The sequence below is a fragment of the Geotrypetes seraphini genome, chromosome 9 (assembly GCF_902459505.1).
Source record: "Geotrypetes seraphini chromosome 9, aGeoSer1.1, whole genome shotgun sequence".
In the NCBI taxonomy this organism is placed as follows: Eukaryota; Metazoa; Chordata; class Amphibia; order Gymnophiona; family Dermophiidae; genus Geotrypetes; species Geotrypetes seraphini.
In genome coordinates this window covers 92,470,915-92,496,425 of record NC_047092.1, presented here as the reverse complement: position 1 = coordinate 92,496,425, position 25,511 = coordinate 92,470,915, and the positions used below count along the sequence as shown (strand labels likewise).

Genomic DNA, 25,511 nt, shown 5'->3' with positions numbered 1-25,511 from the left:
GTTGAGTAAGAACAATATTAAAGTCCCAAACAACTGGAGGCGGTTTGAGAGGAGGTTTGACATTGAAAAGTCCTTTCATGAATCTGGAAACCACAGGATGAGCAGAAATAGGTTTCCCTTCAATAGGCTGATGGAAAGCAGCAATTGCACTAAGATGGACTCGGATTGAAGTAGACTTGAGACCAGACTGAGAAAGGTGCAACACATAGTCTAAAACTGAAGATAAGGAGGAAAATCGAGGCTCCTTATGATGTGAAAAACACCAAGCAGAAAATCTAGTCCATTTTTGGTGATAGCATTGTTGAGTAGTAGGCTTCTGTGAAGCTTCCAAAACATCCCTCACAGATTGAGAAAACTGAAGAGGAGCTATCTTGAAAGGAACCAAGCTGTCAGGTGGAGAGACTGTAGGTTGGGATGAAGTAGAGATCCCTGATGCTGCGTAAGCAGAGAGGGAAAAACTGGTAGAAGGTATGGCTCCCTGCTGCTGAGTTGAAGAAGAAGGGAGTATCAAGGTTGTCTGGGCCACCGAGGAGCAACCAGAATCATGGTAGCATGGTCGGACTTCAGCTTAACCAGCGTCTTTTGAATGAGAGGAAACGGAGGAAACGCATATAGAAAGAGATTTGCCCAGTCCAGAAGAAAAGCATCTGCCTCGAGGCGATGAGGAGTGTAGATTCTGGAGCAGAACTGAGGCAGCCTGAAGGTGTGGGGGGCTGCAAAAAGATCTATCTGAGGCGTTCCCCACTGAGAGAAGATGTGATGAAGGGGCGTGGAATGGAGAGTCCATTCGTGAGGCTGTAGAAGACGACTCAAGTTGTCTGCTAAGGCATTGTCTGCCCCCCTGAATGTAGACAGCTTTGAGGAAGGTGTTGTGGCAATTGCCCAATCCCAAACTTTGAGAGCTTCCTGACAGAGGGAGGCAGATCCCGTGACTCCCTACTTGTTGACATAATACATGGCAACTTGCTTGTCCATGCGAATGAGGACTACTCGGCCGTGAAGCAGATGCTGAAAGGAATTGAGAGCATTGAAAATCGCCCTGAGCTCCAGGAGATTGATGTGACACTGACGATCCGTACTGGTCCACAAGCTTTGAGTACGGAGACCATCTAGATGAGCCCCAAGCGTAAGTTGAAGAATCGGTCATAAGAACCTTCTGATGGGGTGGGCGTGTGAAAAAGTAAGCCTCTGGATAGATTGGAAGAGAGCATCCACCAGCGAAGAGACTGTGTCAGAGCAGGAGTGACCTGGATGTGTCGAGTCAGAGGGTCGGAAACCTGCATCCATTGAGATGCCAGGGTCCACTGAGGAATTCGGAGGTGAAGTCTGGCAAAAGGATACATGTGTACTGTAGAAGCCATGTGACCCAGAAGAACCATCATGTGTCTCGCCGAGATGGATGAGCGAGAGGCAACCGAATGACAAAGATGGAGAAGAGCTTCCAGACGCTGTTGAGGGAGGAACGCTCTGAGTTGGACAGTATCCAGAACAGCTCCGATGAATGGAAGAGCCTGGGAAGGTTGGAGATGGGATTTTGGAAAGTCGATCTCAAACCCCAGACTCTTCAGGAACCAAATAGTCCATTGAGTCACCAGGATGACTCCCTGAGACTTGGAATCCTTGATGAGCCAGTCATCCAGGTAAGGAAACACCTGCAAACCATGGTTCCTGAGAGCAGCGGCCACCACTACCAAGCACTTGGTGAAGACTCTGGGTGACGAGGCCAGGCCGAAAGGAAGCACTCGGTATTGAAAATGAAGATTTCCCACCCGAAATCTGAGGTATGCACGGGAGGCCGGATGGATGGGAATGTGTGTGTAGGCCTCCTTGAGATCCAGAAAGCATAACCAGTCGTTCTGCTCGAGGAGGGGATACAGAGATGCTAGGGTCAGCATGCGAAATTTTTCTCCGACCAGAAATTTGTTGAGCACCCTGAGATCCAAAATAGGACACAGATCACCCGTCTTCTTCGGTGAGATCATAACTAGAACAGTAGCAGAACGAGACTTGGGGGTGATCGTCAGTGAGGACATGAAGGCTGCCAGTCAGGTGGAGCAGACTTCATCCAAGGTAAGACAGATCATAGGTTGCATACGCAGGGGTTTCGTCAGCCGTAAGCCAGAAGTCGTTATGCCATTGTATAGATCCATGGTGAGGCCCCACCTGGAATACTGTGTGCAATTCTGGAGGGCGCATTATCGCAAGGATGTGCTGAGACTGGAGTGGGTTCAGAGAATGGCCACCCGGATGGTCTCGGGACTCAAGGATTTCCCATACAAAGAACGGTTAGACAAATTACAGCTATACTCGCTCGAGGAGCGCAGAGAGAGGGGGGGACATGATCGAGACGTTCAAGTATCTCACGGGCCGCATCGAGGCGGAGGAGGATATCTTCTTTTTCAAGGGACCCGTGGCAACAAGAGGGCATCCGTGGAAAATCAGGGGCGGGAAACTACGAGGTGACACCAGGAAATTCTTTTTCACTGGTTGATCGTTGGAATAGTCTTCCACTAGAGGTGATTGAGGCCAGCAGCGTGCCTGATTTTAAGGCCAAATGGGATCGACACATGGGATCTATTCACAAGGCAAAGGTAGGGGAGGGTCATTAGGGTGGGCAGACTGGATGGGCCGTGGCCCTTATCTGCCGTCTATTTCTATGTTTCTATGTTTCAAGGAAGTACCGGGAGTAAAATCCCTTGTTCTGTTGAGCCAAAGGAACTGGCTCGATAGCCTGGAGCTGCAGCAAAGCTTGAGCTTCCTGAAGAAGAAGGGCGGTCTGGGCAGAGGTGGAAGGATACTCTTTTGGAGGATGTTCTGGAGGAACTTGATGGAATTGAAGAGAGTATCCCTCCCTTACGATGGAAAGGACCCAGAGGTCAGTGGTAATAGTCGCCCACTGGTGGTAAAAATGATGAAGACGACCTCTGATAGAGGGAAAAACGGGAAAGGGCAGAACGACTGAGGTTATGCTTCTTAGGAGACAGTCAAAAAGACTGAGGAGCCTTGGATTACAGCAGGTGGCTGAGACTTCTGCTGCTTCTGAGGATGTTGCCTCTTGACAGGCTGACGAATGGCAGGAGCCTGTTTTGGTGGAAAATGGCATTGGTAAATCAGAGGCGGGCGTGAAGGCCGAGGAGGAGCTGGCTTCGGCTTAGGACGGAGAATAGACTGAAAGGATTTCTTGTGGTCCGAAATCTTCTTGGTGGCAGCCTCAATAGACTCATCAAAGAGGTCAGTGCCAACACAAGGGACATTAGCCAGCCGGTCCTCCAGATTTGGGTCCATGTCGATGGTACGAAGCCACGCCAGATGTCACATGGCCACCGAGCAAGCAGTAGCCCGAGCAAACAGTTCAAAGGCATCATATGAGGACTGAAGAAGTTGCAGTTGAAGCTGGGACAATGATGCCAGGACTTCCTGGTACTCAAAGTGTGCCCGAGAATCCAAATAGGGCATGAACTTGTGAAGGATGGATAGAAAAAAAACTCAAAATAGGTGAGGAAATGAAAATTACAGTTGAGAACTCTGGAGGTCATCATGGAGTTCTGGTAGATGCGACGACCAAATCTGTCCATCGTTTTGCCCTCTCTGCTCGGGGGAACAGTGGCATAGACTTGAGAAAGGCGAGAACGCTTCAAAGAAGATTCAAAGGGATTGATGAGACAATTGAGCAATGTCGAATCCCTTGTGATGGACAGTCGTGTATCTGGAATCCAATTTCCATGGAACAGCTGGAATGGAATAAGGAGTTTCCAGACAGCGGACAAAAGTTTGATCCAAAAGCTTGTGGAGAGGAAGCTTGAGGGATTCCGCAGGAGGTTGAGGGAGATGCATGGTCTTGAGATACTCCTTAGAAAATTTGGACCCAGTATACAGTTGAATATCCAAATCAGCTGCCATCTGACATAGAAAAGAAGAAAAAGACAGCTGCTCTGCCAAAGCCTGGCCTCGAAGAGGGACTCGAGGACATCGAGGCAGCTTGGTCCAATGAAGACAGAGATCTGGATGGAGAAGAAGGCCCCACCGGGGCCGGAAGTGGAAGGGTCGAAGTAGGCGGTGGGGAATACTGAAGAAAAGGCTGCTTCCGAAGAGGCGAGGCATGCCTGGATGAATGCTTCGAAGAATGCCTTGATCGATGATGCGAGCTGTGCCTCGAAGCAGGCCTCGACACTCGAGGAGAGTGTGTCCTCGTCGAAGCCCCCAGAGAATGGATGGGGCTGGAGGTGGTGGAACGAAGTAGCAGTGGAATAACCTTGAGGCACTCGCAAAGACTCTGCTTCTTGCATCGAGTGTACAGGTTCCAACGGAGGCATGGGCAAAGACTCTACTCCTTGCAATGCATGCATCGATGCCAGACTAGACACTCGCAGAGACTCTGCTCCCTGTAGAGAGTGTGCGTACGACTGAGGCACAGGAGGCGGCTCGACCTCACAAGAGACCTCCGCATGCCCAGCTGGATTTCAGACAGAAGCTTCGGCCCCATTGTGGTAAAGAGCTGAATGAATTGCTTCTCCAATAAGGTCTGGAACGAAGCCGGAAAGGATAGATCCGCGTCTCCAACGGGACCACCTGCACGGGCTTCGATCTCCCTTGAGGCAGTGTGAGAGTGCTTGGACTTAGAAGCCTTGGGCACTTTAAGCACCACCGGGGGAATGGGCTGCTGTGCTACCTGACCTGAAGAGACAGAGGAAGGCACCGCAGCAGGCGTCGAAGACAGAGCCGGTACAAATGAGGCAGGTTTGATGAGGCTCGGAGCAGAAGATGTGGAAGCCTGGAGAGCCTCGGATGAGGTCGATGGTGAAGCACCCTTCGATGACGAAAGCTCCATCGAAGACTCCATGCTGAAAAGCTGCTCCCACAAGATACAACGATGCTTGAAAGCACGGGCAGTAAGTGTTGAGCAAGGCCGGCACGATTTCGGGAGGTGTTGAGGCCCAAGACACCGAAGACAGTGTCGATGAGGGTCCGTCAGGGAAATCGCGCGCTGGCACTTGGAACACTTCTTAAAACCGGTTGCAGGCCGGGACATAGGCCGAAAAAGCTCCGCCGCAAGATCGAAGCCGCGGGGCTGCGGCCACGTGGCCTGCCCGGTCGAATGGATGGAAGAAAATTTTTTTTTTTTTTAAACAAGAAAAGAACGACGAAAATCAGCGATTCTGAGAAAAATAACCCAAAACCGCAGACTTAAGAAGGCACAAGTGGCTGTCGCTAGTGCTTGTTGCACTCTGAAACATCGGGACAGGCAGTCCCGCTGCTGCCCGACCCAGCTAGCTGAGAGGGTCCTTGGAGAAGGAGCCTTAAACCCCGGAGAGCAGAGAGGGAGCCTGTCGCTAGTGCTTGTTGCACTCTGAAACATCGGGACAGGCAGTCCCGCTGCTGCCCGACCCAGCCAGCTGAGAGGGTCCTTGGAGAAGGAGCCTTAAACCCCGGAGAGCAGAGAGGGAGCCTATCGCTAGTGCTTGTTGCACTCTGAAACATCGGGACAGGCAGTCCCGCTGCTGCCCGACCCAGCCAGCTGAGAGGGTCCTTGGAGAAGGAGCCTTAAACCCCGAGAGAGCAGAGAGGGAGCCTGTCGCTAGTGCTTGTTGCACTCTGAAACATCGGGACAGGCAGTCCCGCTGCTGCCCGACCCAGCCAGCTGAGAGGGTCCTTGGAGAAGGAGCCTTAAACCTCGGAGAGCAGAGAGGGAGCCTGTCGCTAGTGCTTGTTGCACTCTGAAACATCGGGACAGGCAGTCCCGCTGCTGCCCGACCCAGCCAGCTGAGAGGGTCCTTGGAGAAGGAGCCTTAAACCCCGGAGAGCAGAGAGGGAGCCTGTCGCTAGTGCTTGTTGCACTCTGAAACATCGGGACAGGCAGTCCCGCTGCTGCCCGACCCAGCCAGCTGGGAGGGTCCTTGGAGAAGGAGCCTTAAACCCCCGAACAGCCGCGGTACGCGGCCCGCGGTTGCGAGCCCCGGGTCGTGAGCCGAAGGGGCGTGGCTAAAGGGGCTAGCCCCTTTTGAGCCCCTTCGGAGCCTAAGAGGAGCAGGGAGCAGGACTACCGATTCTTCAGCATGGGTAAGAGGAAAGCTAAAGCAATACCATCTGCTGTAACAACAGGCCCAATGGATCGCCATCTTGTGGTTCCTACCTTGCCTCCTGTTGAGGAACAGGTAACTTTTAATATTCAAGCTGTCTCCTTATCTTCTGGGGAACCAACACCACCTCCTCAACCATCATATTCCTTACGGTTAGAAGAATCTCCTTCCCCTTTTAAGGAAGGAATAACTTCTTCTTCCCCTCAATCATTGTCTTTATCTGGTCTGGAGGTTTCAGGACAGTCCCTGGGGCAAACTAAAGAACTAACCCCAGTGCAGATTGATTACTGGGCAAAGCTCGGAAGCTCTCCCAGGGATAAAGTGATCACTCTAAATGATGTTTGGCATTAGTATTAACAGTAATAGAGTCATCTTTACAAAAAACCGTTTTGAACTTATGTCAATTTTCATCTGATGTAACTGTGAAAATTAAAGAACAAAATAATAAAATTGGGAGAAACAGCTGTAAAGGTTGAAAGTTAGATCAGGCAGTAGGTAATTTACAAGCTAGTGCTGTTTCTAATATAAAGGATAGTATGATGTTACATGCTAAATTAGAAAAAATGGAAAATGCTATTAGAGTTAAGATCTTCGCCTGTTTAATTTTCCAACCACACATTACCTTTCTTCAATGGAACTCTTGAGAATGTATTTGAGGGAGATATTACATTATAATAAAGTGGAGACCTTTGAGGTCGATAATTATTATATTACATCTCAAGAGATTCCAAAGAAAAGGTAGATGGAAGGTGGAATGGATAGAATAGTATCACCTGAGAGCCTGAATGTATCACAGTTCTTGGAGTCATCTAAAGACATAATTGAGAAGAACGAGCAACTCTTCTCGTGACCTTTAAGACAGAGTTTGTGAAGAACAAGATATTTTGAATTTATATTTCCTGAAAAAGCAAGAGATGTTTTGTGGTCAACGGGTGATAATTTTTCCAGATGTCTCTAGACAAACCCAGTTTAGATGGAAACAGTTCCTTCAGCTAAAGCCAAAGGTTTTGGCAGTCGGAGCTACTTTCTTTTTAAAATTTCCATGTAAATGCCTGATTTCATATGGAAATGATAAATATGTGTTTTTTGATCCAGCCCAGGTGGAAGATTTTATCAAAGAGAAACCTTTGTTGAAAGTTTAATTCCTAATATTCAGTTTATTTTTGGAGGATGATGAATAATATATATAATAGCCATTTGCCTGTTCCTAGATAGTAGATAGAAAGATTTGCTTTGATGTTTTATTTGTACTGGCGATCAGCTTTAATGTGGACTAGGATATGGTTGAATTAGTTTCCTTATATATTATGTTAATTCCCGTCAGGGAATTTACATTTGTACTTTTTGTGTTCATTCATGCATGTTTGTTACAAAGATATTGTAATGAATAATCTAATAAATAAAGAATTAAAAAAAAAAAAAAAAGAAGGCACAAGTGAAAGCATTTCATGCAGAGTCGAAGACGGACTTCTCGGCTCCGCGGAAAAGTAAGAACTGAGGATACGCGCCCTGCGCTGGGCGGGAAGGCACTCGTGCATGTGCGGTGCGGGTGACTCGAAACTTCGAGTTTCTTCAAGCAAGTCTGCTTGTGAGGCGTCTGCATCGTGGGCTCCGTTGGATCACATCACCCACTTGTGAGAATACTTGCCTGCTTGTCCTGGGATAATATATATAATGCAGTATATTTATGTTAATTTTTACAGGAGCTATTGATGTGTACACTAATTAGGAAACAAAAAAAATAATTCAAACACTTTTCATATAGTTGGCCCTATTGCTAAAGAGAAAGAGAACAGTTTACAATACATTCTGGATGATCGGCAACAGTTAATGAAAGAACAAAAGTAAAATATTGATAGAAAAAATTTTTGAACAATTTTTTTGGAACATTACATTCGCTAGCACTCTGGAGCACTGCACTTATATGGAATACTTGTGGTAAAGGACTTGGTGAACAACGAAGGATTTGGAACGAGCAAAAATTTTCTTGCACTTATAATATTTAAATGGAGGCAGTTAGGGAAGGTGCAATGATGTTTTAAGACTTCCTTACCAATGTTTGCTACCAGAATTTATGGTAAATAAGTTTGCACTGAGCACCTTTAATCATTATTATTTAGATTATTAGAATTATTTGATATATTATATGTGATCCTTTGGTGCTAATATTGAGACTGAAAACTTTTTGAGAATCTAGTTTCAAGAAGTAGGACTCCCGATTTATTTAATTCAAGTATATGATCCCATAGCAAAATGACATACACAAAATGAATAAGTACATTTTCATTTGAAGACATCCTAATGTATTCAATATATGAGCAGTACTATGCTAAAATAACAAACTACTGGAATCAATTTTTAAATTGATTCTAATTTTCATACCTTTACATCCCGAGCACTGGATAAAGAAGTTTATTAAATCCAGAAGCGCAATGTCTCTGTCTTGTTTATAAGATTCAATCCAGTCATCAACTACAGACTATTCAAGGAAAAAAGTATGGCATAATCAGATATTTTTGCAAACAAAAATCAGTTTTGCATGACATCTAAGAGCCTCAACAGTTTACTCATAACTTTCTACAAAGTGTGATTTATTGGAAGATTAGGTTCTTACTTCAGTAATCTTCTTTCTGTCGGAAGACATACAATTCTATACTAAAGCTGTTGTCCTCCCATACTCACAAACTTTGCAGAAGGGTGACACTCATATCTCTCAACTCCTCCCCTTCACAAGCGGAGAAAAGCTCCCTCTTTAGTTAGTAACAAAGCAATTGAAAACCACTGAAACAGAAGAAAAGAGAAAGAAGGGCACGGGAAACTTTCCACAAGGTAACACACATTTCTGTTCTGCTCTGTAAATCATGACAAAAGAACAATGATTTAAAAAAGTGAGCTGATTGTTGTAGTGTATCTAGATTTCCAGAAAGCTTTTGACAAAGTTCCTCATGAGATGCTCCTGAGAAAATTAAAGAGTCAAGGGATAGGAGGCAATGTTCAATTGTGGATTAAGAATTGGTTATCAGACAGAAAACAGAGGGTAGGGTTAAATGGAGCTGTACTCGGACCTGTGCTATTAAACTTATTTATAAGTTATCTGGAAACTGGAACTACAAGTGAGGTGATTAAATTTGCAGATGACACTAAACTGTTCAAAGTTGTTAAAACACATGCGGACTGTAAAAAACTGCAGGAAAATCTTAGGAAAATGAAAGACTGGGCGTCCAAATGGCAGATGAAATTTAATATGAACAAATGCAAAGTGATGCACATTGGGAAGAATAATTCAAATCATAATTACCAGATGCTAGGGTCCACCTTGGGGGTCAGCATTAAAAAAAAAGAAAAAAAATCTGGATTTCATCGTAGACAATACGCTGAAACCTTTCACCCAATGTGTAGTGGCAGCCAAAAAAAGCAAACAAGATGCTAGGAATTATTAGAAAAGGGATGGTAAACAAGACTAAGAATGTTATAATGCCTATGTATCACTCAATGGTGTGACCTCACTTTGAGTATTGCGTTCAATTCTGGTCTATCTCAAAAAAGATATAGCGGCAAGTTTCAAGTTTATTATATTTTGATTACCGTATTTTCACGCATATAACGCGCGCGTTATACGCGTTTTTACCTACCGCGCATACCCCTCGCGCGTTATATGCGTGAGCGCGGTATACAAAAGTTTTTAAACATAGTTCCCACCCCGCCCGACGCCCGATTCACCCCCCCAGCAGGACCGCTCGCACCCCCACCCCGAACGACCGCTCGCACGCGCTCCCACCCGCACCCGCATCCACGATCGGAGCAAGAGGGAGCCCAAGCCCTCTTGCCCGGCCGACTCCCCGACGTCCGATACATCCCCCCCGGCAGGACCACTCGCACCCCCACCCCGAACGACCGCTCGCACGCGCTCCCACCCGCACCCGCATCCACGATCGGAGCAAGAGGAGCCCAAGCCCTCTTGCCCGGCCGTACTCCCCGACGTCCGATACATCCCCCCCCGGCAGGACCACTCGCACCCCCACCCCGAAGGACCACCGACTTCCCGACAATATCGGGCCAGAAGGGAGCCCAAACCCTCCTGGCCACGGCGACCCCTAACCCACCCCGCACTACATTACGGGGCAGGAGGGATCTCCAGGCCCTCCTGCCCTCGACGCAAACCCCCCCCCCCCCCAACGACCGCCCCCCCCCCAAGAACCTCCGACCGCCCCCCAGCCGACCCGCGACGCCCCCCTGGCTGACCCCCACGACCCCCCCCACCCCCCTTTCCCCGTACCTTTGGTAGTTGGCCGGACAGACGGGAGCCAAACCCACCTGTCCGCAGTGCAGCCAACGAAGGAATGAGGCCGGATTGGCCCATCCGTCCTAAAGCAGCCTCCGCCTACTGGTGGGGCCTAAGGCGCGTGGGACCAATCAGAATAGGCCTGGAGCCTTAGGTCCCACCTGGGGGCGCGGCCTGAGGCACATGGGCCCAACCCGACCATGTGCCTCAGGCCGCGCCCCCAGGTGGGACCTAAGGCTCCAGGGCCTATTCTGATTGGCCCACCGCCTTAGGCCCCACAAGTAGGCGGAGCTTAGGACGGATGGGCCAATCCGGCCTCATTCCTTCGTTGGCTGCTTGCCGGACAGGCGGGTTTGGCTCCCGTCTGTCCGGCCAACTACCAAAGGTACGGGGAAGGGGGGTGGGGGGGTCGTGGGGGTCGGCCAGGGGGTCGCGGGTCGGCTGGGGGTGCGGTCGGAGGTTCTTGGGGGGGGTCGGTCGTTGGAGGGAGGGGGGTTTGCGTCGAGGGCAGGAGGGCCTGGGATCCCTCCTGCCCGTAATGTAGTGCGGGGTGGGGTTAGGGGGTCGCCGTGGCCAGGAGGGTTTGGGCTCCCTCCTGGCCCGATATTGTTGGGGAGTCGGCGGTCCGTCGGGGTGGGGGTGCGAGTGGTCCTGCCGGGGGGGGGGATGTATCGGACGTCGGGGGGGGGCATCAGGCTTTCAGGATGGGGACAGACCTTCAAGGGGGGACAGGACTTCAAGGGGGGACAGTGCACGGAAAGTCAGGGGGGGTGAACGGAGAGTCGGGACAGCGCACGGAAAGTCAGGGCAGTGCACGGAAGTCAGGGGGGGTGAACGGAGAGTCGGGACAGCGCACGGAAAGTCAGGGCAGTGCACAGAAGTCAGGGGGGTGAACGGAGAGTCGGGACAGCGCACGGAAAGTCAGGGCAGTGCACGGAAGTCAGGGGGGGTGAACGGAGAGTCAGGGCGGGCGAAAGGAGCGTCGGGCATCATGCGCAGTATACCCGTGAGCGCGGTATACAAAAGTTTTTGTACATATCATCGTGATTTCTGCGCGCTATACCCGTGTGCGCGTTTTACACGGGTGCGCGTTATTTGCGTGAAAATACGGTAATCGCTTACTCAAATTTCTAAGCGATGCACATATTATAAAAATATATACAATTAAAAGGGCATCAACACAGACAGATTAAACAGACTGTATATGCATAACATGATAAGGACTAACAGTATGAATATGTTGAAACGAAAGGAAAGGTTGGGTAAGAACTACATATTGCTGATAGAAAAGAGAACAATTATGGTAAAAAACAATAGGGAAGGAATAAACAATGAACCTTAAAGAGGTTATAAAGATGGAATGGAACTCCCAATTAGACTGTTTTAGGTATCAAAGGCATCCCTGAAAAGAAAACTTTTTAATTTGCTCTTAAATTTATCTAGATTGTTTTCTTCTCTTAAGTAAATGGGGAGGGAGTTCCATATTTGCGGAGCCGTAACAGAGAAAATAAAATGCCGCCGTGTATTAATAATTTTGAGTGAAGGAATGACTAATAAATGTTGATCAATAGATCTGAGTAATCTGGTTGGAGTATAGGGGATCAAAGATTTGTAAATGAAAGCCGTGGTTTTATATAACAGGGACTTAAAGGTAAGCAGGCTTAGTTTATAGTGTATACGATGTGCGACTGGGAGCCAGTATACTTTCTTAAGGAGGGGAGTGACATGATCAAATATCTTAGCTTTCATTATCAGTTTTATCAAAGCATAATCTGTAGACGTCTAATTTCATTTTGGGCTATTCTCTTGAATAGGGCATTACAATAATCGATTTTTGAGATAACCAATGAATGAATAAATATGTTAAGAGATTTCGGACATAGAAATTAAGATACTAATCAGATTTGACGAAGTCTAAAAAAAGTGGATTTAACAATATTGCTGATGTGATTATGATAGGTTAGTTTATCATCAAAGATAACCCCCAAAATTCTGATGTTACTTATCGTCTGTAAAGTGGTACCCTTAATAGAAATTGGGAAGATAAGTTTAGAACTAGAAAAGGCTCAAAGAAGAGTGGCCAAGATGATAAAGGGGATGGAATTCCTCTCATATGAGGAAAGACTAAAGAGGTTAGGGTTCTTCATCTTGGAAGAGAGACAGTTGAGGGGAGATATGATCAAAGTCTACAAAATCCTGAGTGGTATAGAACGTGTACAAGTTGACCGATTTTTTACTGCATCAAGATTTGCAAAGACTAGGGGACCCTCCTGAAGTTACAGAGTAAAACTTTTAAAACCAAGAGCCGCTGCAGTGTTGCTCAGATCCTTTGACACCTTTCTAAGCCTTCTGGTTGGAGAATCCAGAAATAAATCCAGGGAGTTAGATAGATGCAAGAGATAATCCAGAACTGATGACAGAAGACACATCTCTGGAAGTAATGTTTACTGGTGACACCAGAGGGTAAACAGTGTTCATCTGAAATGGTAACAGCACTGTATAGATGGTTTTCTGGAAGCATCTATTATAGCTGACACTGGAGCAGAAAAATGGAGTTGATCTATTCTTTGGGAATGAGGAACCAGGCTGTGAGATCAGTGAACTTAAATTGGGGTGAAGGAGGGACACCTTATTCTGAGTCAGAAGAGTTGGGGAAAATCTGCAGGGGAATGGGTTACTTGACACTGAGTTGAAGGATAAGTGGGAACCAGTAGCAATTTAGAGCAACGATCTGCTACACTAGCCACGAGCTCGTCTAGGCTCTTACCAAAAAGCATCTGTCCTTTGAAGGGCAGCCTGCTTAAGGTTGTTTTAGAAGCAGAGTCACCGACCTACTGTCTGATCCAGAGAATCCAGCAAGTAAACTGCATAAGCCAAGACCATGCCCAGGACCCTAAGGTCATATAAGGCATCCGCCACATAATCCACTCCTTCCAGCACCAGGTAGGGCAAACATCCTCCTCTGTCGAGGGCACCCTTCGCATTCTCAAGTGATAGGCCCGTGCAGCAAACTACGAAGCTGCTGCTTTGATGCTCAAAAGAAAGCACTTCAAACTATTTCACCAAGACCATGTCCCACCATGCAATTCTGTGCATCCTTTAGCATCACTCCTCCATCACTAGGGACTTGAGCCACTTGGTGACATGAGCCACCATAGAACATAAGAATTGCTGCTGCTGGATCAGACCAATGGTCCATCCTGCACAGCAGTCTGCTCATGCGGCGGCCCCAAGGTCAAGACCAGTGCTCCAAATGAGTCCAGTCTCACCGGTTTAGCATGAACTTGTCCAACTTTGTCTTGAAACCCTGGAAGGTGTTTTCCCCTATAACAGCCTCCAGAAGAGCGTTCCAGATTTCTACCACTCTCTGGGTGAAGAAGAACTTCCATACGTTTGTACAGAATCTATCCCCTTTTAACTTTAGAGAGTGCCCTCTCGTTCTCTCTACCTTGGAGATGGTAAACAACCTGTCTTTATCTACTAAGTCTATGCCCTTCATTATCTTGAATGTTTCAATCATGTCCCCTCTCAGTCTCCTATTTTCAAGAGAGAAGAGGCCCAGTTTCTCTAATCTCTCGCTGTACGACAACTCCTCCAGCCCCTTAACCATTTTAGTTGCTCTTTTCTGGACCCTTTTGAGTACTACTATGTCCTTCTTCATGTACGGCGACCAGTGCTGGACACAGTATTCCAGGTGGGGGCGTACCATGGCCTGGTACAGCGTCATGATACAGTGTCATGACTACCTTCTCCGATCTGTTTGTGATCCCCTTCTTAAATCATTCCTAGCATTCTGTTTGCCCTTTTTACCACTGCCGCCGCACATTGCGCGGACGGCTTCATTGACTTGTCTACCAGTACTCTCAAGTTTCTTTCCTGGGGGGGGGAAGGGTGTCTCTCCGAGTACTGCACCGGATATCCTGTATTCGTGTATAAGATTTTTGTTACCGACATGCATCACCTTACACTTATCCATGTTAAACCTCATTAGCCATGTCATGGCCCATTTCTTGAGCATGTTTATGTCACGTTGCATGTCTTCTCAATCCTTCTGCGTCTTCACTGCTCTGAATAACTTTGTATCATCTGCAAATTTAATCTCTTCGCTCATCGTAGCAATTTACAGGTTGTTTATAAATATGTTGACGAGCACGGGCCCAAGCACCGAACCCTGCGCCACTCCACTCGTGATGCTTTTCCAGTCCGAGTATTGTCCATTTACCCCCACTCTCTGTTTCCTATCCACCAACCAGTTTTTAATCCACTTGAGTATTTCACTCTCGATTCCATGGCTCGCAATTTTTCAAAGTAGTCGTTCATGCGGGACCTTGTCAAATGCCTTCTGAAAATCCAGATATACAATGTCGACTGGGTCACCCTTGTCTATCTGCCTATTTACTCCCTCGAAGAAGTGTAGTAAGTTCATCAAGCAAGATCTTCCTTTGCTGAAACCGTGCTGGCTGGTCCTCATCAGATTGTGTCCATCAAGGTGATCAATGATGCGGTCCTTTTATCAGTGCCTCTACCATCTTTCCCGGTACCGAGGTCAGACTTACCGGTCTGTAGTTTCCCGGATCTTCCCTCGAACCTTTCTTGAAGATTGGCGTAACATTTGCCACTTTCCAGTCTTCTGGAATCCTTTCTGATTTGATCGACAGATTGGCAATTGGAGCAGTTCAGCTATAACTCCTTTCAGTTCCTTTATTACCCTCGGATGGATATCATCTGGTCCCAGGGATTTATTGTTTTTAAGTCTATCTTTTTTCCTTTATTTATTTATTTATAAGATTTCCGATTATATTCCAAGCATAACATCTTGTGCAGAAAGTGTGATCAAGACAGCATAATATTTAAGTTTACTTTCAATCCTGAAAATAAATCTATACTTAACAAGAAAATAATCAACTTAGCTTAATCACACATCAGTCCTCAAGCTTTTGAATCCAAGACTTAAGAAAAGAGTAGTTTAAATTAACATATTCACCAAAACGGAATCACTCAATCTACTGCTGGAAGAGAGCTAATTATTACTTAGGTGCAGTTGTTTCTTCATTCTCCAGGCGCTTCAGAAAAAGAAAACTAATCAAATGAGCTGGGTCTACAAACACATATTTTAAAGAACGGTATCTAATAACACATTTGCAAGGGTATCTGAGAAAGAAAAGACCCCCTATCTGAGTTTCAAAAATTAGAAATTCCCTTCTTCTTTTCTAGAGTCTCTCTAGAGTATGTCAGGAAATATCTGAAATATGGAAGCCCAGGAAGTCCTTAGATCTGTTTTTGAAGAAAAGTTTAAGGACTCAATCCTTGTCTGGAGCTAAAGCTACAGTCAATAAGAGAGTGGCTGAGATAGCTACTTCTCTATCTGATTGTTCCAATCAAGCGGAAACATCCAAAAGATCATCCTGCGGTTTTCCATCATCATCTTTTTTGTTTAGGATCTTGAGATTTAATAGGAAGATATTAAACTCTTGTGAGAAGAGGTAGAGAATTTTCATTTTGGATCCGACTCACGTTTTTAAGCCTATCAATCTGCCTGCATACCTCTTCTAGACTGACCGTCAACCCTGTCAGTTTCCCATCTTCGTTTCCTGTGTATAGCCTGTCGGCTTCTGGTATATTGTATAGAGAATGACACAGGGAAAAATTCTGTCCCCGTCACTGCCCCGTCCCTGGACCACCATCCTCTTCACCGCCCCGTCCCCGCCGTCCCCTCCATCGCCCCATGACGCAAAAAATGTGTTCAGTTTGTAAGCGATGGCTTTGTCCTCCTTTAGTGCTCCCTTTATTCCACGGTCATCCAACAGCCCCACCACTTCCTTCGCAGATCATTTCCCCTTAATATATCGAAAGAACAGCTTGAAGTTTTTTTGCCTCCTTGGCTATTTTTTCCTCATAGTCTCTTTTGGCCCCTATTACCGCCATATGGCACCTGCTTTGATATTGTTTGTGCTTTTTCCAGTTTTTTCCAATGTCCAGTTTTTTCCAGTGTCCGTTTTTTACCTTTTCCATTCCTTAAATGAAGTCTTCTTGTCTCTGATCGCTTCCTTCACCTCTACAGTGAGCCTCGCCTGTTCCTTTTCCTCTTGGATCCTTTGTTGATACGCGGTATATATAGATTTTGCGCCTCGGTGACTATAGACAGAATCACTCAATCTGAAATCCGGAGGGTAATGCCCCTGGAGAGCGAGAGAGGTCGTAGCCACCAGGAAAGACTATTCCGTGCCACCGTCGACCAAGGCAGCATGTAACAGATCCCACTGTGGACTCCAGCCAAATTCTCAATTGGTTTATCTCTTATTTTCAGGGTCGAACCTCTAAGGTTTCATTTAATGGCTTCTTTTCAAACTCATTTTCAAATGACTTTGGTATACCATAGGGCTCAGTACTCTCTCCTGTTTTCTTTAATATATTTTTGGCCCTTCTGATCACTCTCGGGCAATCAATTGGCTTTACTATTTATGCCTAGGCTGATGATATCCAGCTAACCCACCCTATTAACCTGGATAATCCAGCAAGCATCTCTATTATTAATCAAAAGCTTGATAAAATATATGACAAGTTGAATTCTAGCATGTTGTCACTTACGGCCTCTTTTACACAACCCCAAAGCCCTTTAAATCTCTATGGGCTTCGGAGCCATTAGCGCGACTTGTAAAAGAGGCTGTAAATGTCAATAAAACTAAAACAATGATTTTTCCAATTAAGAAAGGCCATTCGTTAATCTCTCCCATTAAACTCAAATCTATTTTGATACAGACAGTTCATACTATTAAGCTCTTAGGAATCACTTTTGATGACAACCTCACCTTTCATAAACACAGTTGTTCGAAAATGTTTCTACCATCTAAGAATGATTCGCTCCTTAAACTCCTCGACCACTCTGCTTTAAACACTCTTCATTCTCTGGTCATTTCCTTTTTGGACTACAGAAAAGCTTTATACCATGGAATCACCAAGAAAGAACTAAGACACCTACAGATAGTTCAGAATACTGCTGTAAAAATCATTTATAAGGCCAATAAATGTGACCATGTAACTCCTCTTCTAATTAAAGCTCATTGGCTACCTGTCAATCATCAAGTTACATATGAAACACAACTATTGACTTTTAAAACTAGAAAATCAGCTCAACCTGAATTTATCAATAGACTTCATCACGCACCCTTCGATCCTCTAACCAAAATTTAATAGTCATTCCATCACTGAGCCATAACAACACTAGGAGAAATACTATTTTCCCCATGGTTGCTCCCACCCTTTGGAATTCAGCTCCGAACTCATTAAGAGAGATAACAACACTCAAGAAATTCAAATCTTCGCTTAAGACGTTCCTTTTTGAGGACGCTTTTCAAATTTGACTGCCATAAGGATTTTTAAACTTTTCTTGGTCCTTTTCTTGTGGACTTACATGTTGTTACGCCACCCCCTTGTTTTTTTTCCTAACTTGTTCTCTTTCCTAACATTACATTGTAGTTCTCCCTTTTCCCTTTTGTACCTGTTTGTTAAATCTTTTTAAAAATTGTCCAGATATTTAGTTTGTTAATTGTTTTGATATACTATATGTATTACCCTAATTTTTAATTTTACAACCACCTTGAAATTCATGATAAGGTGGTATATCAAATTTTTAATAAACTTGAGAGCATCCTACAGTGGCTGCAGAAGGGCTCCAGCCCAAAGGACCACCATGGTCCCCAGAATCTGGAGGTACTGCCATGTCATTGGGACCAGAGTAGCCAGAAAGTTTCTCTGATACCATTCGAAGCTTCTCCTGAAGGGACACAGACAAGAACACTTTGTTCAACTCTCAGGTATTCCAAATCCTGCATTGGCTCGAGGTGACTCTTCCTGAAATTGATCACCCAGCAAAGGTACTTCAGCAACTTTACTGCCTGATGCCCCTCAGACTCTGAGGGAGCTCTGATCAACCAGTCGTTCAGATATGGGTGAACCAGGACACCGAGGGTGCGAAGATGGGTCACCATCACTTTGGTGAAGGTCCTGGGTGCCGTCACCAACCCAAAGGGCATCACAGCAAACTGGAAATGTTGCTCCAAGACGTGGAACCTCAGTTATTTCCAATGGTCTGAAAAAATGGAAATGTGAGATATACCTCCATTAGATCTAGGGAAGCTAGGAACTCTCCCAGCGCCACTGAGGCTATCACTGAGAATACCATCTCCATGCAGAAGCGGGGCACTTTCAGTGTAGCACTGACTGCCTTGAGGTCCAAAATCAGTCTATCGGAGTCTGTCTTTGAAACAATAAAGTATACTGAGTATCTCCCAGAGCCCGAATCTTGCTCTGGAATGGGCTCTATTGCTGCAATATTGAGTAATATGTGGACTGTGGCCTGTACCCGAGCTGCCTTCTCGGGGTGACCCGCAGGTGAATCCAGAAAATACTTGGTCAGAGGACAGAGAAGTGCCAGTTTGTAGCCGTCCCTGAGAACCTCCAAGAGCCAGCGATCAGAGGTAATAGCCTGCCATTCCGCCAGAAAGGCCGACAATCACCCCCGATGCACGGGGGAGAGGGGAGGACAACACCAGACTGGTGTCAGAATTATTTCTTTTCAGGAGCTTCCAGACTCCTCCCTGTGGATGGCTAGTGTCGAGAACTGTCAAAATACAGTCTGGCAGATGAGGAAGATCACTGGCCAACTGGAGGGCCTGAGTAAGCCGAGAGATCTGAAGGGACAAAAATTAAAGCACCCGAAAACCTTGTAAGGGCGGGATCTATTCGCAGGCAACGACTTGGGCCTGAGATCCTGCATACTGGCTGTGCTGTCATCCAGACACTGGTCAAACAGCAGCTGTCCCTTAAAGGGCAAGCAGCTCAAGGTCACTTTAGAAGACAAATCACCAGACCAATGCCGGATCCAGAGATCATGCAAGCTGAAACAGAATAGGCGGAAAGCTTAGCAAAGACTTTCAAAATACCATACAAGAATAGGAAATCCAAGTCACAAAGCAATATCATGTCAGGATTATGGCAGAGCTTAGAATGGCATGCCTGGGCCACAAAAGAGGCCACCGAATCAAACAGACGCTTAAGGATGAAATCCACACGTTGGTCCTGAACCACTCCCACATCACTGGGGAGAGAAGTGCACTTGGTGACCTGCACCACCCAGGAATCCACATTTGGGGAAGCAAAGCACTTGTTAAAGGCATCTGCCATGGGATAAAACCAAGACATTGCTTGAGCACATTTCAAGAGAACCTCAGGCGCTTCCCAAATATCCGTAAAAATCAAAACTAGGTCAGGATGCTCAGGAAAAGAGGCGGATTGCGGCTTCTGGTAACTCATGAGGGAACATTTCGCAGTGACAGCTGCTCAAACTGCAGCTTTAATTCCAGGACAGACTCAGAGATCAAATCTACAAGATGAGCATGTCTGAAAAATCTGCTTACAATGGGATCCTCCCCTAGATCCGGGGCTTCACACTGATCTGGATCCTGGAGATCCGCCAAATCTGCCACATCTGCGGCTGTGGTGCCCCCCTGTGTAAGCTTATCTGGCGCAACTGGGGATACTACCAGCTTATCTACCAGCACTTCCAAAGGGAGGAAAAAGAAAAGGCCCTGGTCCAAAGAATCATGGGTCCCTACAGCCAGCAATGAGGAAGGTGGGAGACAGGCAGAGACTTTTTAGCCAAGTATGCCTGAAACATCAAAAATCTGGGGTAAACCCAAATTCCATGGGGGAGCCGACCCCTGCAGTCCGGTTTTAGAATGTTTGGAGGATATACGTTTTTCTCCCGAGATGCACTTGCATTTCGCCATAGCATTGCCTGTGCATTCCCCAAAGCCCCCCGACGCCATTTTCACAGGAGTCGGGACAAAAGGTGTAAGAAGACATTCTTCAGAATTCGAAGTAATTGGATCTGGACAAGCCTTACACACCTTGCGGGCTACAGCTCACATGGAACACGGCTGTGCATCCGACAGCCATCTGCTGCAAATAAAGCATGCATCCATCACATCCACTGCACTGGGGAGACCATCTATGTGGTTTTCTTGCAAAAACGAAGCTGGCAAGTATGAAAAATAGCTTTAAAATCAAATCAGGAAAAATCCAATATGGCCATTGTGGGTGCCGATTTTCACTAAAAAAATTGCCTGGGAAAAACATAGGGAGCCCTCAAAAATGGTGATTTTAAGATTTTAGGGGTGGGGGGTAGGACATGCAGGGAAACCACTAAAAACCCCTTTCTGAGAGCCCCCTCCCCCCCCAAAAAAAAAAAAAAAGTCGCTGCTTCAGGCTGTCAGCCTGTACTCACAGTTACATATGCTGAATAGGAAAACACTCACCAAGATATATGCCAAGCTCAGTATATATCTCAAATTACTCACCTCCAATGTATAATCCCCAGCAACTTAGAAGTACCACCTGGGCTCAAAAGTTTTCACTGCTCTAGGCTTTATGTACTAACTCCTCACTGGAACCGCTATCAATTTTTACTAACAAACTTTACTTTAAAATTTTTATTTAAGTTTCAAGTTTTATTAATTCTTGATGAATCGCCTATTTAATTTCCTAAGCGATGTACAATACAATTTTAAAAAATAACAAGTAATACAATAATAAATAAATAACAAACTACAAAAAAGACAATACATGAATAGGGAGGAAAGAAGGGAGAAGTTACAATTTCATTTCAAAAGTTAAGGAACATATAAAGGAAAATAACATAAGGGAAATAGGACTTTAAAATAACAAGTTAAAAGGAAGTTTTGGTTAAATAAATCATAGATTAAAAGCATCTTTGAAGAGATAAGTTTTTAGGGATTTTTTAAAAGAGGCAAGATCTTTATCATTTCTAATATATTGAGGAATGAAGTTCCATAGAAGAGGTGCTGTGACCGAGAACATATCCTGTCTTCTGGTCCCGATTATTTTCAAAGATGGAACTGTTAATAAATTATTGGAGGATGATCGAAGAGTTCTGGCTGCAGTGTATGGAATAAGCATCCGTGTAATAAACTGCTGTTCCTTATAAGTTAGGGCTTTGAAAACTAAAAGAAGTATTTTGAATGTGATTCGATGGCTAATTGGTAGCCAATGTGAATCAATCATTAGAGGTGTAACATGGTCAAATTTTTTTGCCTTATGTATTAATTTAATTGCCGTATTCTGAATAATTTGCAACCTTTTTTTTTCTTTTGTAAAATATTAAAGAAAAGTGAGTTACAGTAGTCAATTTTGGAGATGATCAGAGAGTGAATAAGTATATTAATAGACTTAGGTTCAAGAAATTTAGCTATAGAGCGTATCATGCGTAATTTAAAGAAACATGATTTAATTGTGTGCCCTATGTTTTCATGAAATGAAAGTTTATCTTCAACGATGATGCCCAAAATTTTTAGCGAAGAAATAATTTCAAGTGGGGAATTGTCTAAAATAAAATTGGAGCTTAAAGAGATATATCCTTTTTCTAGGTGAATAGCATTGTTTTGGGTTTTTTTAATATTTAATGCTAGTCGGTTTTTATCAAGCCATTTTTTTATTTAACAACCCTTCCAGCATACTTCAAGGGTACTTAGCTTTTAATTGTGGTCTTTTTTTTCAGGGAAATAGGAGCCAACATGTTTCACATACAGAAGGTTTTTTCAAGGCTTATCATCCCTTAGCAAGCTTTACACCAACATATCAGACCACTGAATCAACATTCAGTGGAATCAATATTCAGTGGTCTGATATCATGCACTCCTCAACCTACCTCAATTTTAGAAAATTGATAAAAACGAGTTTGTTCAATCGATTTGTAAACTAAGAATTTTAAAGCACTGCAAATTCAACCATTAACCTTAGCCTAAGGGAAAGAGAACCAAGGCAACAACGTTTAACTTCAAGAAAGGGAACTATGATGCCATGAGACAAATGGTGAGAAAGAAGCTCAGAAACAGCTCCAAGGAAACTCGGATTGTGGAGCAAGCCTGGTCCCTATTCAAGGACACTGTAAACAAGGCGCAAAACCTATATATATCAAGATTTAGGAAAGGATCCAAAAAGAATCAGACGAAGGACCCTGCATGGATAACCAGTGAAGTAAAGAAAGTGATAGGAGACAAGAAAAAATCATTTCGGAAGTGGAAAAAAGACAAAACCGAAGGAAATTGGAGAGAGCACAGGCAGCATCAAAAAGAATGTCACCGAGTAGTCAGGAAAGCCAAGAAAGGGTAGAGAGACTGGCCAAGGAAGCAAGAAATTTCAAACCATTTTTCCGATATGTGAAAGGGAAACAGCCAGCGAGGGAGGAGGTGGGACCCCTGGATGAGGGTGACCGGAAGGGAGTGGTGAAAGAGGAAAAAGAGGTGGCTGGTAGGCTAAACAAGTTCTTCTCGTCAGTCTTTACATTAGAAGACACATCCAGTGTACCAGAACCGTAAAAAATCTTCAGGGGAGATCAAGAGGGGAAATTTACATGCATGGAGGTAAGCGTCGAAGATGTTCTCAGGCAGATAAATAGATTAAAAACTGACAAAGCTCCGGGCCCAGACGGGATCCACCCGAGAATACTGAAAGAGCTCAGAGATGAAACAGCAGAGTTACTGCAGCATATTTGCAACCTGTCCTTGAGAACAGGGGTAATCCCGGAGGACTGGAAGATAGCGAATGTTACACCGATCTTCAAAAAAGGATCGAGAGGCGACCCGGGAAACTACAGACCGGTGAGCTTAACTTCAGTTCCGGGGAAGATGGCCGAATCACTGATCAGGGAAGATATCAATGAGCATATAGAAAAAAATAATCTGATGAGATCAAGCCAGCATGGTTTCTGTAAAGGCCTATCATGCCAGACGAATCTACTGCATTTCTTTGAGGGGATAAGTAAACAATTGGACCAAGGTGACCCCGTTGACATTGCATGTCTAGATTTCCAAAAAGCCTTCGACAAGGTGCCCCATGAACGCCTACTGAAGAAACTGTGGAGTCACGGGGTGGAAGGGGACGTGCACAGATGGATCAAAAATTGGCTGGCGGACAGGAAGCAGAGGGTAGGAGTAAAGGGGCACTACTCTGACTGGATAGGGGTCACAAGTGGTGTTCTGCAAGGGTCAGTGCTGGGACCACTGCTGTTCAATATTTTTATTAATGATCTAGAAATGGGGACGAAGTGCGAAGTTATCAAGTTCGTGGATGACACAAAACTCTCCAGCAGGGTCAGAACTGTTGAGGAATGCAAAGAACTGCAGAGCGACCTGAACAAACTCAGTGAGTGGGCAAAAAAATGGCAGATGAGCTTCAATGTGGAGAAATGTAAGGTCTTGCACATAGGGAAGGGGAACTCCATGTACAGCTATACGATGGGAGGAAGGGTACTCGGGGAAGGCAGCCAAGAAAAAGATCTGGGGGTATTGGTGGATAACACAATGAAGCCGGCGGCGCAATGTGCAGCGGCCTCAAAAAAAGTGAGCAGAATGTTGGGCATTATCAAAAAAGGTATCACTACCAAAACGAAGGAAGTTATCCTGCCACTGTATCGAGCAATGGTGCGCCCACATCTGGAATACTGCGTCCAATACTGGTCGCCATACCTCAAGAAGGACATGGCAATACTCGAGAGGGTCCAGAGGAGAGCAACGAGGATGATAAAGGGTATGGAGAACCTTTCATATGCCGAACGGTTAGACAGGCTGGGGCTCTTTACCCTGGAAAAGCGGAGACTGAGAGGGGACATGATACAGACTTATAAAATCATGAAGGGCATAGAGAAGGTGGAGAGGGGCAGATTCTTTAGACTAGCAGGGACAACTAAAACAAGAGGTCATTCAGAAAAACTGAGAGGAGACAGATTCATAATGAATGCAAGGAAGTTTTTCTTCACTCAGCGGGTGGTAGACACCTGGAACGCGCTTCCCGGAGAGGTGATAAGACAGAGTACAATTCTGGGGTTCAAAAAGGGACTGGATGACTTCCTGGAAGTGAAGGGGATAACAGGGTACAGATAGAGGTTTACCTTACAGGACATTGAGCGAATAGGGTATGGACATTTTAGGTTAGATAGGGAACACTTTCAGGTCATGGACCTGGAGGGCCGCCGTGGGAGCGGACTGCCGGGCACGATGGACCCCTGGTCTGACCCGGCAGAGGCAATGCTTATGTTCTTAACTATAGAGCTTTCTATTTCTTCCATTATATAAGATTGTATAGATGTCTTTGAATTGTTGACCTCTTCTCTGATTGTCCAGCGCTTCTTGTTGTAAACCACCTTGAACTTTTCATGGCTTTGGCGGTATATAAAAATAAAAATTATTATTATTATATACTGAGCTTGATATATATCTTGGTGAGAGTTTGATTGGTGATCCTCACAAGAACATTTATATATAAAAATTTGAGTGCCGTTTAGATAAATTGCATATAGAGCTGAAACAGCTTACAGGGATATCCTCTACCACAAAGAGCTGGAAAGCTGGACTTCTAAGTCTTCTCACTGCTCCACCTGCCAGACATTCACAGCCAGGTACCTCTGCCACCCTCGAATAAGCTGTGCAGACTCCTGGTGGAGGAACGCAGTCTGGCTCCATGGAACCACGCAGCCTGCACTCAACCCACTAGTGGACGAGCCTGGGATGAGCAAGCTCCCAAGGGAGCGGTCCCTGAGCCCCGATCTGATATGAAGTCTGCCAGGAGGGTGTACAGACAGACAGTGAACCCCCACAGAAGCAGACTTTTTCAAAGGTCTGCGATCTCCCACAGTCAGAGCTGTACCCGCAGGGAACCTCTGGAGCAAGAGGGTGAAAACTGCAAACATAAAAACTGAAATTACGCAAGACTCAAATAAAACACAAGCAGAAAAGACAAGCTCCTACAGCCTGGCTTGTACGAAAAAAACCTGATATCATAGAGAAGCCAGTGATAAGGTAAGAGGGGGGTGTGGGTTTAAGTCTCTGAAAATTGAGGCTTCCTACAGAGAGTCCTGTGGGTAGACTGGAAATAACAACCTGGTCCCGAAGTAAAGTCAGATTTACAAGAATCCCACAATATGGGGTCTCAGGAAACAAAAGCCTCAGAAAAAAATGAACTTAAAGCCAAAAATAAGAGCAGATCAAAAATTCCTCTGCAAAGTTTGTTTGCAGAAGGAAAAATTGAAGGGGCTCTCCACTCCACTGGTAATGTGGGAGGTGTTGAAAGTTGTAAAT

At 45.4% G+C, this 25,511-nt stretch overlaps 1 protein-coding gene across 1 annotated transcript in view; it reads right to left on the bottom strand.

The window, feature by feature from the left end:
• STAG1 (stromal antigen 1) overlaps positions 1-25,511 on the bottom strand; it is a 2,074,316-nt gene that overhangs the window by 1,730,176 nt on the left and 318,629 nt on the right. Inside the window, 1 exon segment of the mRNA XM_033958034.1 lies at positions 8,460-8,556. Coding sequence (XP_033813925.1) covers positions 8,460-8,556 — 97 coding nt within the window.